The 16,434-nt window shown below is 36.7% G+C and overlaps 1 protein-coding gene across 5 annotated transcripts in view; it reads right to left on the bottom strand.

Annotated features, from left to right (window-relative positions):
* Positions 1–16,434, bottom strand: part of ZNF569 (zinc finger protein 569) — a 72,059-nt gene that overhangs the window by 22,646 nt on the left and 32,979 nt on the right. Inside the window, exons 1-4 of one of the 5 annotated variants that reach the window (XM_053916109.2) lie at positions 15,748–15,805; positions 4,658–4,741; positions 3,718–3,844; positions 3,293–3,388 (exon numbers count right to left, since the gene is read on the bottom strand). In XM_053916109.2, the coding sequence (XP_053772084.1) occupies positions 3,293–3,388; positions 3,718–3,844; positions 4,658–4,684 (250 nt within the window). In that variant the 5' untranslated portion in view covers positions 4,685–4,741; positions 15,748–15,805. Of the gene's footprint in view, positions 1–3,292; positions 3,389–3,717; positions 3,845–4,657; positions 4,742–15,747; positions 15,806–16,434 lie in introns of those variants that run through there. The other 4 variants (XM_024577732.4, XM_053916110.2, XM_053916112.2 and 1 more) reach the window with 4 other exon arrangements.

Raw genomic sequence — 16,434 nt, forward strand, 5'->3', positions numbered from 1 at the left:
ACTAATCATCAGAGATGTGCAAATTAAAAGCATAATGTGGTATCACCTCACACCTGTCAAAATGGCTAGAATTAATAAAACAACAAACATCAAGTGTCGGCAAGGATGTGGAGAAAGAGGAACCTTTGTGTACTGTTGGAGGGAATGCAGATTGGTACATCCACTGTGGAAAGCAGTATGGAGTTACCTCAAAGAATTAAAAATGCAACTGCATTATGACCCAGAGATTTTTATTCTGGGAATTTAGCTGAAGAAACTTGGATATACATACACAAAAGAATATGTAAGAACATATGCATCCCTATGTTCATTGCAGCATTATTTACATTAGTCAATATTTGAAAACAGCGCAAGTGTCCATCAGTAAATGAGTGGATAAAAAAGCTGTGGTACATTTACATGACGGAATACTAGTTGGCCATAAAAGGAATTCTTACTCTTTGTGACTATATGGATGGACCTGGAGAGCATTATGTTAAGTAAAATAAGCCAGTCAGAGAAATACCTGTACCATATTCTTTCATTCACATGTAAAATCTAATGAACAAAATGAACTAACAAGCACAAATAGAGACAGATTCATAGACAAGGAGCAGGCTGACAGCTGGTGGGGGTGGCAGGCTGGGGAGGTGGAAGGAATGAGCTAAAATGAAAAAAAAGAAAAAACTAATTGACACCAACAACAGTGTGGTGATTTCCAGTGGGAGGAAGCTGAAGGGAGGCAGAGGAGGGTATAAGGGGTATAAGTGGTGATTGGACAAAGACTTGTGTTAGGGTGGTGAACACACAATACAGATAACATGTTGTGAAATTGTGCACCTGAAACCTCTATAATTAGTTAACCAATGTCACCCAAATAAATTCAATTAAGAGGAAAAAAATAAAGAAAAAAAGCTGTCAAAGAACCTTCCCTCAATAATCTACAAGGTCCAGATAGTTCAACAGGTAAGATAACCCAAAATTTAAGGGACTTATATGTCAGTGCTATTATAAGTATTCCAGAACATGAAGAAAAGCTTCCAAATTTTATTTATGAAACCAGTGTAACATTAGCTTCGAAGACTAAAAATAACAATTACTTAAATTCATAGCATCTGGAGATTATTAAGTTTACATATTTCCTAATAATGACTCACAGAGAAATAAGCCAGTCAGAGACAGACAAATACCATGTGATCTCACTCACGTGTGGACTCTAATGTATGAAATAAACTGACAAACAAAATAGAACCAGAGGCATGGATACGTGGGACAGACTGATGGATCTCATGGGGGAGGGAGTAACTGGAAGAGATTAGCCAAAGAGCATAAATGCATATATATGCATAGCCCACGGACACACACAACAAGATGGTAAAGGCCAGGGCGGGGGAGGGTGGGAGTGAAAAGAGGGTGGAATAGGGACATCTGTAGTAGTGTCAACACTTAAAAAAAAGGAATTTGTAAATATAATTCACCTATGCATATAAAAGGAAAAAATATTATAATTTCCTATAAATAAAGATTGAGATTTTAACTACATGAACATTAAAAAACTCAAGGTGGGTCAAAGAGGAATTTCAAATGACCTATTGTGAAAAAATACTAGAACATATGATAAAGGGCTCACATTAATATATTGAGTTCATAAAAATTAAGAACTCAACAGAAAAAAGGGCGTAAGATACAAACTGCTGGTAATGAAATATTAATGAGTTCTGAACATATGAAAAAATACTTGCCTTCACTCATAATAAAAAATACAAATTCAATCTACAATAAGTTATTTTTTTACATATCAATTTGGCAAAGATTTAAAAAATACCAATAGACTGTGCTGGCAAAAGTTGTTGGTAGAAACAGAAATTGTTAAAATCTCCTTAGTGAGCAAAAAAAGACTTGGCAATATCTATCACATTAGGCATGCATGTATATATGTGTATAAATGTATATGTATGCATGTATATATATGTATATGAGGTCTGTCCAGAAGGTATCCAGCCATGTAATAGGAGAAATAGAGACACTTATTGAAGAAGATACAAGATACAAGAAATCTTGTAAATAGGATAATGACACCTCAGTCCCCTTCAAAGTAGATATCTTGGGACTTCACATCGTTCTCCCAATTGCCATCAGTTGACCCATTGTATTTTCCTGAATCTTATCGATGGTCTGACATTTCTTCCCTTTCAAAGGTGATTTTAGTTTGGGGAAAAGCCAGAAGTCACAGGGCACCAAATCTGGGCTGTAGGGGGTCTGAGTCCCTGGGTGCTTTGATGTTTTGCAATAAATCTCTGCATGAGATGTGAAGCACAAGTAGGCATGTTGCCATGATGAAGCTGCCAATCACCAGTTGCCCATAGCTACAGCCTTCTAAATCATTGGAATAGTTTCCTCAGAGGAATGTTCAAGCTTAATGCAAAATTTGATGCAGATTCATTGTTCTACTCGCTCAATCATTTTGAATGCAACAGCCACACAGTACACATGCTCACTCAACAGCATCTACCACCCCCACTGACTAGTACAGTGGAATTGTCACTGGTCACGCATGCACATTCCAGTCCACTCTCCTTGGCTACCAGGTTACAATGATGTCATGCAAACCATTCTCATTATATTAACAATGGTTGGACTTTTCCCAGACAGATCTTGTATGTGCATGCACACATCACACATATACACACAGAAATATGAGCATATGTGTACAAGACAAATGTAGCAGATAATGTGAGCAAACTGAAAAGTACCACTATCTTTAAGACTTTTCTTGAAGTAAAATGTAGCCATTATGGAAGTATGAGAGCAAAAGCTAACAATACAGTGGGTATGATTATGGGTACAAAATACGATGTTAAGGCATTTACAATAGAAGGAACAAAAGAAATTATAAAGTAAAGGACTATAAATGTTAACAGGTTTATTTGAACAACTGTAATTCCATGAATATCTGAACACAAAAAGAAAGGATCCTATATAAAAAGGTGGGCAGAGACACTGGAGATGTCAAAAACAGAATGATTATCAAATTAAAGCTGGAAATGAGTTAAGAAATATAGTATCTAACATCCAGGTAAAAAGGCTAACTGGTCTTTTAAGTTTCTTGAAAATAACTTCTGAGGAAAGAAGTTGAGAATCTTACCTAGAAGTGATACCTTAGGTTTTTAAAAAACTCAAACCGATTGTCACTATAAAAATCTAGTCTTTAGGAAAATATCTTTGAAGAATACTTTAGAGGAATCAACTATTTACATATTAATTATTAAAAGGTCCTGGCTCCTTCTCACCTATCTGGTTCCCTCCCACTAACCTGGACAGTGTCTCCTTAACACTTCGTCCTCCACAACCCATGGTTCTTCTTCTTGCTCCAACTTAAAAATCACATAAGGTTTGGTGAATGGGCAGCCTGTCAAAGGGAAATGACATATGATTTAGGCATAAATACTAGAACAAAGAATTATTCAAGAATTTAGGCTGTCCCAGGGAAACAAGGTTTTCTAAAGGACAAAGAAAACCATGTCCTTTAGTGTGCTTTCTGGGGATGCTGCCTCCTCCCAGCGTCATAACCAAAAGGACTTTTTGATGTGAAAGCTGCAGCATGCACGTTCACACGAGTAACGACATCTAAGGGCTAAATTCAGTTTAACACTTGAAGGTTCCACACACTTCAGAAAACTGGGAGGAAAAACACAATTTTACTCCAAGAATTTGGGTTACACAATAAACTACCCTTACCCACTGTGATTAAGTTGTTATAGTTTTCTAGCATCACATTCCAGTACAGGTTCCTTTGAGCAGAATCCAATTGCTGCCATTCTTCCTGGGTGAAGTCAATAGCCACATCTTTGAATGTCACTGTTCCCTGTAACAACACACTTCTACTCAATTTGAATTCATCCATCTTAGATGATGTAGAAAAAATATACTGAACTGGGTTCTCTTGGTATGCACAGGTAAGAGGTATAAAAATTTAGTACCTGTTTTTAAAAAATTTCTAAAAGAAAAACATTTCATTAGCAATATCTTGTCAGGTTATATTCATTCACTGAATTAGCAAGCACATATCTTTAATAACCACCATGGTTTAAAGAGGTCTTGGGCACCAATTTATATTGAGTGTGGAAGATGGGCAAATATAAAAGTTTACTCAACTTAATTGGTTCAGGGATTCTCTAGATGTCTATGATTCAGTGATGCAGGAAAAAATATGAAGTCAGGATCTGGATGGAACAGAAGCAGGGAGAGAAGGATATGCAAAACTTGTGGTATGGTAGAACATCCAACTGAAATAGAACAGGAGGCCTTGACAACTACCGTGGAGACCATGACAAACACCTTGTCAGCCAGAGTGGAACATCAATAATGTATTCATAGAACCTAAACCTAGGGCCAGGAAGGGAAGATGTAAGAATAATAATCTCTCTGCTACGTTCCAGTCACAGAACCCAGGGCCAAGAGAGGAGGATGTGAAACTGCAAGCATCCTGTGTTCAACATTCCCAAGGAGAAAGAAAACAGAACAGAACACCTGCGGAGCAAAGTTAGCTGATATTAAGTTATCAATATCACTGGGTGTCAATTAAAGACAAAGAACCTTTTTATTAGACCCTATAGGCTAACAGAAACTCAAAACCCAGCAGAATCCAGCAAGCCTATATAACCTCTTTTTCTCTCACCTTGGCATTCCTCTGTGGTTCTGACATGCTGAGTTTCTGCCCTCTGCAGAGCTGAAATAAATCTTACTTTCATTATTGGCATCCCTGAAATAAATTATTTTATTTAAGGAGACAAGAAACCAAATGGTTCTGGTCTAGTTCAGTATCACAACTAGAGGTATACATTGACATATTGTTGAACATACTGTTCTTTAGATCAGGAGAAACCTAGAATGAAATGAGTAATGTTCATTAGCTTATACTAGGTATCTGAAGCCAGGAAAATAGGCTATGATTGCTCAGAGTTCACATATGTTGAAAAGGGAGCTATAGACAGAATCACACAAATACCACCAGACAAAGAAAAAATTCATAAAGCTTTTCTCATGCTCTGAACTAACATTACAAGTAGAACTAAGAGGAAAGATTATTAAGAAAGAGCTTTAGAATAAGTTTGAGAAATGAGATGCTGGTGAAAATTTTCTTGAAAATGATGTGAATTAAATATGAGAAATATTATGTACTTTTCCTAGTCAAAAACTGAAATGGTCAAAGAAATATAAATATAACCAAAAAATCTTCAACAGCACTAGAACAAAGGAGGCTGTCCATATTTCCTGCCCTTTTAGGAATTTCTATGAGTGATGGGTAAGATAAAAAGAAAACACCAAGAGCCTTGGCCAAGTAGCTCAGTTGTTTGGAGCATCATCCAATGAACCAAAGGTTTGCAGGTTTGGTTTGTAGTTGGGGCACATGCCTGGGTTGAGGGTTTGATCACCAGTTGGGGCTTGTACAACAGGCAACCAATCCATGCTTCTCTCTCACATCAATGGTTCTCCTCTGTTTCTCTCCCTTCCCATCTCTCTAAAAATCAATAAACATATTCTTGGGTGAAGACTAAATAAATAAATAAATAAAAAAGAAATCAGGAGCTAATTCACAATCATTGTTTCTAAGAATTTATTTCTAAGTCCTAAAAGGATACTATGAACATTGAACATTCACTAACACTAAGGGTTCAGAGTAAGCTGTGGACTAACAGTAAATCATCTTTTGGAACCCTTTTCTGCTGACAATTAAGGCCTTTGAAATAAACAGTTTTAAGAAACCAAAGGCAATTATGGCTGAATAAGACATCCTTTATTAGTTTTCCCCTCTCCCACACCAACAATTTGGCATCCATCCATGGACAAAATTGCCTTTGTGGGAGCTGTGGAATCCAACACCATAGACCAAGGGGCTCAGAAAGAGTTTCGCCCAACCATGTATTGGATAATAGGTATACAGACCTTAGTCCCAGCTCTGGACCCTGGCGGAGGTCATGAACCAACTCTAGTCCCTGTTGGCCATGGTCCAGAAGCCTCTGGAAAAAAAACTGTCTCAGACAATCACCCACGAATGACAGGTCTACAGAAGAAAAGTTCTAGTTCACCACTGGAGTAAAAATTGTGTTTTGACTTATCAGAAATAGTAAGGGAAACAGTTTGACTTGACTCACATCACCTCTCCGTCAGTGTGGCATATCAGAAATAGTAAGGGAAACAGTTTGACTTGACTCACATCACCTCTCCGTCAGTGTGGCATAGATTAGGGATGTGAGAGATCCTCAGGGCCCATAATCTCATCTCATAGTGACTGAGCATCTGGCTTCCTAGCTGTGCAGGATAATGCCAAATAGGCTGATTTCTCTCTTGTCCCATCCAGAGGGCTGAATTTTGAGCTTAAGAATGGGGGAAGAAAAAGTCTGGGAGACTTCTGTTGAGCATTAAAGGGACACAGATCCTACTAACTGTATCGCAGACTCCATCAAGAAGTCTGTCCATAAACTAAGCAAACAACTAGAACAGAAACAGAACCACAGAAATGGAGATCACATGGAGGGTTGTCAATAGGGGAGTGGGAGGGGGAGAGGGGGGAAAGGTACAGAGAATAAGTAGCATAAATGGTAGGTAGAAAATAGACAGGGGGAGGGTAAGAATAGTGTAGGAAATATAGAAGCCAAAGAACTTATATACATGACCCATGGACATGAACTACGGGGGGGAATGTGGGAGGGAGAGGGTGGGAAGGATGGAGTGGAGTTGGGGGGGGGAATGGGACAACTGTAATAGCATAATCAATAAATATATTTTTTAAAAAAAGAAGTCTGTCCATGGGCTTCTGGGAATGCTTTGCCTGTAGATTCCCCCAAATGCTCACGGGCACCTCAGGGATTTGCAGGCCTCACCCACACACACCCGGACCCTATAACGGACTCCCTGTTCATGCTCCTGATGGTGGCGGAGCGAACTTTGGCAGATGACTACTGAGCATGTGCAGAGAGCCAGCCTGAATCTACAGGCAAGGGAGAGATCACAGACACAAGCTTTAGCATTGCCTTTGGGAAAACAAAAGAGAGGTTCTCAGCAAGCATTCTGCGTAGCGTGTTGCAGGGTTAAGAGAAGGTATATGAGCTTAAGAATTCTGCCACAAGAGAGAGTAAGAAGAGTGGAGTGGGTATAGCCATAGATGCTCTGAGAAAACCTCAGAATCCCTAGCAGAGCTGATGAAAGTTATTTCTTTCCTGAAAGTAGTTAGTAAAAACTGGAAAATGAGACTGTTACTTCAATGCAAAACTTTAAGGGACCTATAAAACAGCCAGGAAACAATGAATAAGATGGCAGGAGTAAGTCCTTACCCATCAATAATTACTCAAAATGTAAACTGATTAGATTTTCCAATCAAAAGATATAAAGTGGATCAATGGATAAAAAGGAAAATCCAACTATATGCTGTCTACAAGAGACTCACTTTAGCTTAAAGTATACGCACAGGTATAAACTAATGGGATGGTAAAAGATATTCCATGCAATGGAAAATAAATAAGAGCAGTGGTAGTTACACTTATATCAGACAATACAGACTAAGACAAAAAAAATACAAAGCAACAAAAAAGGTCATTAGAAAATGATAAAGTGGCCCTGAACAGTGTGGCTCAAATGGGTCATCATCCTTCAAAGTAAAAGGTTGCCAGTTCGATTCCTGGTCAAAGCACATGCCTGTGTTGCAAATTCAGTCCCTGGTCAGGGTGTATAGGAGAGGCAACTGATACATGTTCCTCTCTTGCATTAATGTTTCTCTCCCTCTCTTTCACCCTTCCTTCCCCTCTTGCTAAAAATAAATAAATAAAATATTTTTAAAAAGAAAATGATAAAGTGGCCAATTCATTAAGAATATATAACAATAATAAATATATATGCACCCAATATTGGAGCATCTAAATAATAGGCAAATACCAATAGACATGAAGGGAGAAATAGACAACAGTACAATAATAGGAAACTTTAACCCTACTTTTAACCATGAATAGATCATGGAGACAGAAAATCATATATGAACACACTGAATTTGAATTATACTTTGGCCCACATGCACCTAACAGATATTTAAAGAATATTCTATCCAAAATAATCATAATACATATTCTTCCAAGTGTATACAGAATATCATACAGGATAGAATATTTGCTGTGTCACAAACAAGTCTTAGCAAATTGAGGAAGACTGAAATCATACCAAGTATCTTTTCTGACCATAGTGGGATGAAACTGGAAACCAGTTACAGAAGAACAGGTAGAAATTTCACAAATATGTTAAAATTAAACAACATACTCCAACAACTAATGGGTCAAAAAACACATCAAAGGGGAAATAAAAATACATCTTAAAACAAATGAAAATGGAAACACAGAATACAAAAACTTAGGAGATGCAGCAAAAAGTACTGAGAGAGAAGTTAATAGCAACAAATGCCTACATGAAGAAAAAAAGATCTCAAATAACCGTTACACTTCAAGAACTGGAAAAAAAAAGAACTAAGTTCAAAATTAGCAGAAGAAATGGAATAACAAAGATCAGAACAGAAATCAATAAAGTACAAATAAAAAACATTAGAAATAATCAACAAAATTAAGGCCTGGTTTTTTGAAAGATAAACAATATTGACAAAACTCTAACTAGACTAAGAAAAATAGAAGAGTCAAATGAATAAAATCAGAAATGAGAGAGACATTAAAATTGATACCACAGGAAAGCAAACAATGATAAGAGACTTGTAAACAAATATATGCCAACAAATTAAATAACTTAAAGAAAATTAATAAATTTCTATAAACATACAACCTACCAAGACCAACTCATGAAGAAAGAGAAAATTTGAACAGACTAATAACAAGTAAGGAGACTGAATCACTAATCAAAAATCTTCCAAAAGAGAAAAGCTCAGGACCAGATGGTTTCCCTGGTGAATTTCACTGAATATATAAAGAAAAAATGGATGACAATCCTATTCAAACTCTTCCAAAACATAAAGTGGAAGGAACATTCTCAGGCTCATTTTGAGACCAGTTTTACCCTGATACAAAAACCAAAAAAGGACACTATAGAAGAGAAAACTACAGACCATTATAAATAAAAATATAGATGCAAATTCACAACAAAATATTAGTAAATCAAATCAATATCACATTAAAAGAATTGTAAAGATGATCAAGTGGGATTGATTCCTGGGATGCAAGGATGGTTCAACAATGCATATCAATAAATGTGAAATATCAAACACAATTATAGTAGGGGATTTTAACACCTCACTGTCAAAGGTGAATAGTTCTTCCAAACAAAATATCAACAAAGATACTGAGGTGTTGAACAATGCCCTAGATGAAATGGACTTAACTTATATATAGAGAGCCTTTCATCCCAATGAAGCAAACTACACATTCTTTTCAAATGCACATGGAACAATTTCAAAGATAGACCACATGATAGGACACAAAACAAGCCTCAACAAGTTCAAGAAAACTGAAATCACAGCAAGCATTTTCTCTGACCACAAGGGACTGAAACTAGAAACAAACTTCAAGGAAAAAACCCGAAAAAACTCAAAAGCACGGAGACTAAATAGCATGCTATTAAACAATTAATGGGTCAAGAACGAGATTAGGGAAGAAATCAAAAAGTTTCTGCAAACAAATGATAATGAACTCACAACAATCAAAAACCTATGGGACACAGCAAAGGCAGTACTGACAGGGAAGTTTATAGCGATACAGGCCTACCTGAAAAGAATAGACACATTTCAAATAAACAACCTAACCGTACACCTACAAGAACTTGAGGAACAATAACAAACACAACCCAAAGCAAGTATAAAGAAGGAAATATCCAAGATCAGAGCAGAATCAAATGACATAAAGACTAAAAGCACAATTCTAACGACCAATGAATCCAGGAGCTGGTTCTTTGAAAAGATAAACAAAATCAAAAAGCCTTTAAGCAGGCTCATCAAGAAAAAAAGAGAGAGGACCCAAATAAACACAATAACAAATAAAGGAGGAGAGACTACATTTACCACGGAAATACAAAGGACTGTAAGAAATTACTATGAAGAACTATGTGCCAAGAAATTTGAAAACCTAGATGAAATGGACAAATTTCTAGAAAAATATAACCTTCCAAAACTCAATGAAGAAGCAGCAGAAAGCCTGAACAGACCAATAACACCTGCTGAAATTGCAGCAGTAATCAAAAAGCTTCCGACACACAAAAGGCCTGGACCAGATGGTTTCACAGGAGATTTCTACAGAGCATTTAAGGGAGAACTAAACACCAACCTCCACAGATTATTTCAAAAAATTCAAGAAGATGGAAGACTCCCAAACTCGTTTTATGAAACCAACATCATCCTAATCCAAAAAGCAGATAAAGACATAACAAAGAAAGAAAACTTCAGGCCAATATCACTGATGAACATAGATGCAAAAATCCTCAACAAAATATTGGCAAATCGCAGCCAGCAATACATTAAAAAGATCATACACCATGACCAAGTGGGATTCATCCCAGGGATGCAAGGATAGTTCAATATTCACAAATCAATAAACATAATACATCAGATCAACAACAGCAAAGACAAAAACCACATGACCATATCAATAGATGCAGAAAAAGCATTTGATAAGGTACAGCACCCATTTCTGATAAAAACACTCAGCAAAGTGTGAATAGAGGGAGCATTCCTCAACATAATAAAGGCCATATATGAGAGACCTACAGCCAACATCACACTCAATGGACAAAGCTTAGAGCTTTCCCACTAAGATCAGGAACAAGACAAGGATGCCCTCTCTCACCACTCCTATTCAACATAATATTGGAAGTCCTAGGCACAGCAATCAGACAAGAAAAAGCAATAAAAGGCATCCAAGTTGGAAAGGAGGAAATGAAACTGTCACTATTTGCAGACGACATGATAGTGTACATGGAAAACCCTGTAGACTCCACCAAAAAACTACTCGACCTAATAAGTGAATTTGGCAAAAGAGCTGGATACCAAGTCAATACTCAGAAATCAAAGGCATTCCTGTACAACAACAATGAATCATCAGAAATAGAAATCAGGAAGAAAGTCCTATTTGATATAGCAACCAGAAAAATAAAGTACCTAGGAATAAACCTAACCAAGGAGGTAAAAGACCTGTACTCAGAAAACTACACAATACTGAAGAAAGAAATTAAGGAAGACACAAAGAAATGGAAGCATGTACCATGCTCATGGATTGGAAGAATTAACATCATCAAAATGGCCATACTACCCAAACCAATTTATAGATTCAATGCAATCCCTATTAGAGTACCCATGACATATTTCACAGATATAGAACAAACATTTCAGAAATGTATATGGAACCATAAATGACCCCGAATAGCTGCAGCAATTTTCAGAAAGAAGAACAAAGCAGGAGGGATCACATTACCTGATATCACACTGTATTACAAGGCCACTGTAATCAAAACAGCCTGGTACTGGCATAAAAACAGGCACATAGACCAATGGAACAGAACAGAGAGCCCAGAAATAAACCCAAGTCTTTATGGTCAATTAATATTTGACAAAGGAGGCAGGAGTATAAAATGGAGCAAAAACAACCTCTTCAACAGATGGTGTTGGGGGATCTGGACAGCTATGTTCAAAAAAGTGAAACTCGATCACCAACTTACGCCATACACAAAAATAAATTCAAGATGGATAAAAGACTTAAATGTAAGTCATAACACCATAAAAGTCCTAGAGGAAGACATTGGCAGGAAAATCTCAGACATTCCACACAGGAACATCCTCACAGACACATCCCCTAAAGAAGGGACATAGGAAAGAATAAACAAATGGGACCTCATCAAAATAAAAGGCTTCTACATGGCTAAAGAAAACAGCATTAAAATACAAAGAGAACCAACAGTATGGGAAAACATATTTGCCGATGATACCTCAGACAAGGGCCTGATCTCCAAAATATATAAAGAACTCACACGACTCCACTCCAGGAAGACAAACAACCCAATTAAAAACTGGGCAAAGGACTTGAACAGACACTTCTCCAAGGAAGACATACAGAGGGCCCAGAGACATATGAAAAGATGCTCAGCATCACTAGCCATCAGAGAGATGCAAATTAAAACCACAATGAGGTACCATCTTACCCTGGTCAGAGTGGCCACCATAAACAAATCAACAAACAAATGTTGGAGAGGATGCGAGAAAAGGGAGCCCTAGTACACTGTTGGTGGGAATGCAGACTGGTGAGGCCACTGTGGAAAACAGTATGGAATTTCCTCAGAAAACTAAAAATGGAACTGCCCTTTGACCCAGCAATTCTGCTGCTGGGATTACACCCTAAGAGCCCTGAAACACCAATCCAAAAGAACCTGTGCACCCCAATGTTCATAGCAGCACAATTGACAATAGCCAAGTGCTGGAAGCAACTTAAGTGCCCATTGGCAAATGAGTGGATCAAAAAAGTGAGGTACATTTACACAATGGAATTCTATGCAGCAGAGAGAAAGAAGGAGCTCCTACCCTTTGCAACAGCATGGATGGAACTGGAGAGCATTATGCTAAGTGAAATAAGCCAGGCAGTGAAGGACAAATACCATATGATCTCACCTTAATTGGAACATAAGCAACAGAAGAAAAAAGCAAACAAAATATAACCAGAGACACTGAACTTAATAACAATCTAACAATAGCCAGAGGGGAGGGGGAAGGGGACAGTGGGGAGAAAGGTTTTCAGGAACTACTATAAAGGACACATGGACAAAACCAAGGGGGATGGTGGAAGCAAGGGAGTGAGGTGGGTTTGGCCAGGGTCAGGTAGAGGGGTGGGGAGAAATTGCAGACAACTGTAATTGAACAACAATAAAATAATTAAAAAAAAAAAATCAGGAATGAAATGTGACGTCCCCTTTCACCACTCTTATTCCACATAGTACTCGAAATCCTAGGCACAGAAATCATTCTAGAAGAAGAAATAAAAGGCATTCAAATTGGGAAGAAAAAAGTAAAATTCTCATTCTTTGCGGATGATAAGATACTGTATATAGAGAACCCTAAAGAGTCCACAATAAAACTATTAGATTTGATGAATGAATTTGCCAAAGTAGCAAAATGCAACATTAAGATGCAGAAATCAGTTGCACTTTCATATACCAATAATGAACTCTCAGAAAGGGAAATTAAGAAAACAATCCCATTCACAATTGCTTCATAACAAATAATATACCTAGGAATAAGGTAAATTTAACAATGGATATAAAAGAACTGTAACTGGAAAATTATAAGATACTGAAGAAAAGAATTGAAAGAATATATATGTAATTGGAGGCATATACCATGGTCATGATTGGAAAGTATTAATATTATTAAAATGTCCATACTATCCAAAGCAATGTATGGATTCATCAAATTACTATGAAGATACCAATGGGTGTTTCACAAAATTAGAACAAATATTCCAAACTTCTATATGGCACCACAAAGGACCCCAAATAACCAGGGCAATCTTGAAAAAGAAGAAGAAAGTTGGAGGAATCACACTAAAATCAAACTAAAAGTTTAATTTTAAACTTTTCAATCACACTACCTGAAATGAAACTAAAGCAATCAAAGCAGCATGGTACTGGCATGAAAACGGACATATAGATGGAACAGTATCGAGAGCCCAGAAATAAACCCACGCCTTTATGGTCAGTTAATATTTGGCAAAAGAAAAGGCAAATACACAACAAAGATTCTATTCAGTAAATAGTGTTGGGTAAATTGGACCGATACATGAAAAAAAAAAAAAAAAAGAAACTAGACCACCTTCTTGTACCATACACCAGAAAAAAAAGCTCAAAATGGATTAAAGACAAATGTTAGACTCAAAACCATAAAAATCCTAGGAGAAAACAGGCAGCAAAATCTTGGAAGCTTCTGGTAGCAATAGTTTTCCTGATATATCTCCTTGAGCAGGGGAAACAAGAGAAAATTTTGTTAGCTGTGGTTAGGATTTACAAAACATGTCATCTGTATTACAGAAATCAGAGTGTTTTAAAACACCCAGATAATCAAATTGTGCAAATTTTGTCAATTTTTTATATTGTTAAATTACATATTTAACTATTTTTAATTTTTCCATTGACAAATATTTACTAAGTATTGTTTTGTAAAGTATTAGGGATTTTTAAATGTCTAAATTATGGTCTCTTCCCACAAAGTTTACAATCCTCTTGAAAAGGAAGGCCACCTATGCATTGAAGTTGAAGATTTTAGTCCAGTAGGTTCAGGATAATGAATCTGAAAGAGGAAAAAAATGGCTGTTTAAGCTGTACCCATGTTGTATCTGAGGTGAAGATGGGATGTCCCAATTTATTTGAGACCCTGAGCCACAGGACAAAAGATGGTAGATAGAGTTAGCTACATAAGGGGTTTTATATACACTAATAAAAAAAAAAAGTAGAATACTGGCACAATCTGTAAGTTTTATCCCCTAAACAGCAAGTATATTTGAAATGTTTTTAAAAAGATCAAGTTTAATAATAGCTTTCAGTTATCTCTCTTTGTGACCTTCACTCACTTAGGGATTTTCTAAATATCAATGGCTTCTTAAAGATGGAAGAATCTATGTTTGAAGGGCATCAAGAATATTTTAGGACTGTACCTCAAACTCAGTCCACCTCACGCCACACATCTTTGCTACTTCCTCCAGATAGATACCAAAAGTCCAATTTGGTTGCATTAAGAGTGGGAATTGAAGGAGAGAGGATGGAGAGCAGGCATTGAGTGGGGGAGATGGAAAGGTTTGCAGTTATGTCCAGGGGATGAATTATTTTATCAACTAAGTAAGTGGAGAGTTTAAGTTCAGAAAGTTAAAGGACATTACTGGTAAAAATTAGATTTCTGGAAAAATTTTTGGCACTATTCCAAAAGCAGTCCTTAGTTATCATAGGAATCATTTGGTCCATGTTGAAATGGGGAAAAAAATAAACATGCATCCTAATTCGACGTTATGCAATTTAACATCACCAGGGAAGGGAAACAGTAGCAATATTTGTATGAAATTGAGGGCTCCTTCTTCCAATTACATTTTTCAAAGGTTGTTATTATCTGTAATTTTTTTCGAAGAACAAAAAATAAACTGAATTCAGCCACACACACACACACACACACACACCTCTCTCTCTCTCTCTCTCTCTCTCTCTCTCTCTTTCATTTCTGGCTTCTCCTACTCCATATTTTTGTGAGATTTATCCATGATTTTGTGAGCAGTAATCTGCCATTTGTTTTACTGTTGTGTAGTCTTCTATTACATGCAATACTATAACTTATCCCTTTTTCTGATAATCTTCATTTGTGTTCTTTCCAATTTTATCATTGATCAAAACAAACCATCAAAAAAGCTGTGTTTATCAACTGCAAGAAGTCATACAATAATGTCTTCATTGACCTAGGTGCCAATGAAAAGTTTACTTCTGCTAAGAAATTTTCATTTTCATCCTTATGTACAATGAAAATTATGTAATGAATTTCTGCTCTGGTCTGCTTTACCTATAATAATGAAACTCAAAATTGAAGCCCAACTTTAATGTCTCTGAATGGCTGGTCTCTGCATGACCACATATTAACTCTTTCCTGGTTTTAATCTTCCAACTCATCTATCTATATGAGATTTTCCAGTTTACTGCATGGATTACTGCAATCCTCTTACACTACACTGTAGAATAGGACAAGGAAAAAATACAGTATTTAAAATTTACCTGGGACTCAGTCATTTCCTCTTCCTTCTGGGAATGGGCAGAGCCTGAGAAAGCAGAGCTGGAGAAGAAAATAAAAGCCATTAGGCCAGGCTCGCTTTGTGGTTTCAGAAACACGCACTCACAACAGATTAAGGTAACCCTGTAACAAAATGATATTTGGGTCCAACAGAAAGACCAACAATATTCATAACACAGAGGTGCTAATAAGTACAAGGATGACTGGTGTGATCACATGGAGCTTAAGAGTAAAGTGAAAAGGAATAGGAGAGCAAATGTGGAAGAGGAGATGCAAAGGAATGGAAAGGAATAGGAGATGCCCCATGAATTTATCCACAGCTCTGTAACAGAGAATAAATAGTTTACATGGAGCTTCATGAAAGCATGTAACCAAGAAAACTATAAAACTGGCAAAAACCTAAGGTATTTTAGTGTACTGAAACATTTAAAGAGAAACATTTAAGTACCAACTAAATGAGAATTTAACCAAAATGGCAACTAAATGGGCATTTAACCAAAATGGTGACATAGTTATATTTTGAGGAAGGAGTGGAAAGTTTGTGTGTGAGACTGAAGTGTATCAGACACTGGCAGTGCTCAGTTAAATTCTTATTTTCCACAGTAAAAACAATTACAAATTTTAAAAGTGTCAAATAATAGAATAAACATATGATTTAGAAAAATAGAGTA

Source organism: Desmodus rotundus, chromosome 12 (genome assembly GCF_022682495.2).
Source record: "Desmodus rotundus isolate HL8 chromosome 12, HLdesRot8A.1, whole genome shotgun sequence".
NCBI classification, from domain to species: Eukaryota; Metazoa; Chordata; class Mammalia; order Chiroptera; family Phyllostomidae; genus Desmodus; species Desmodus rotundus.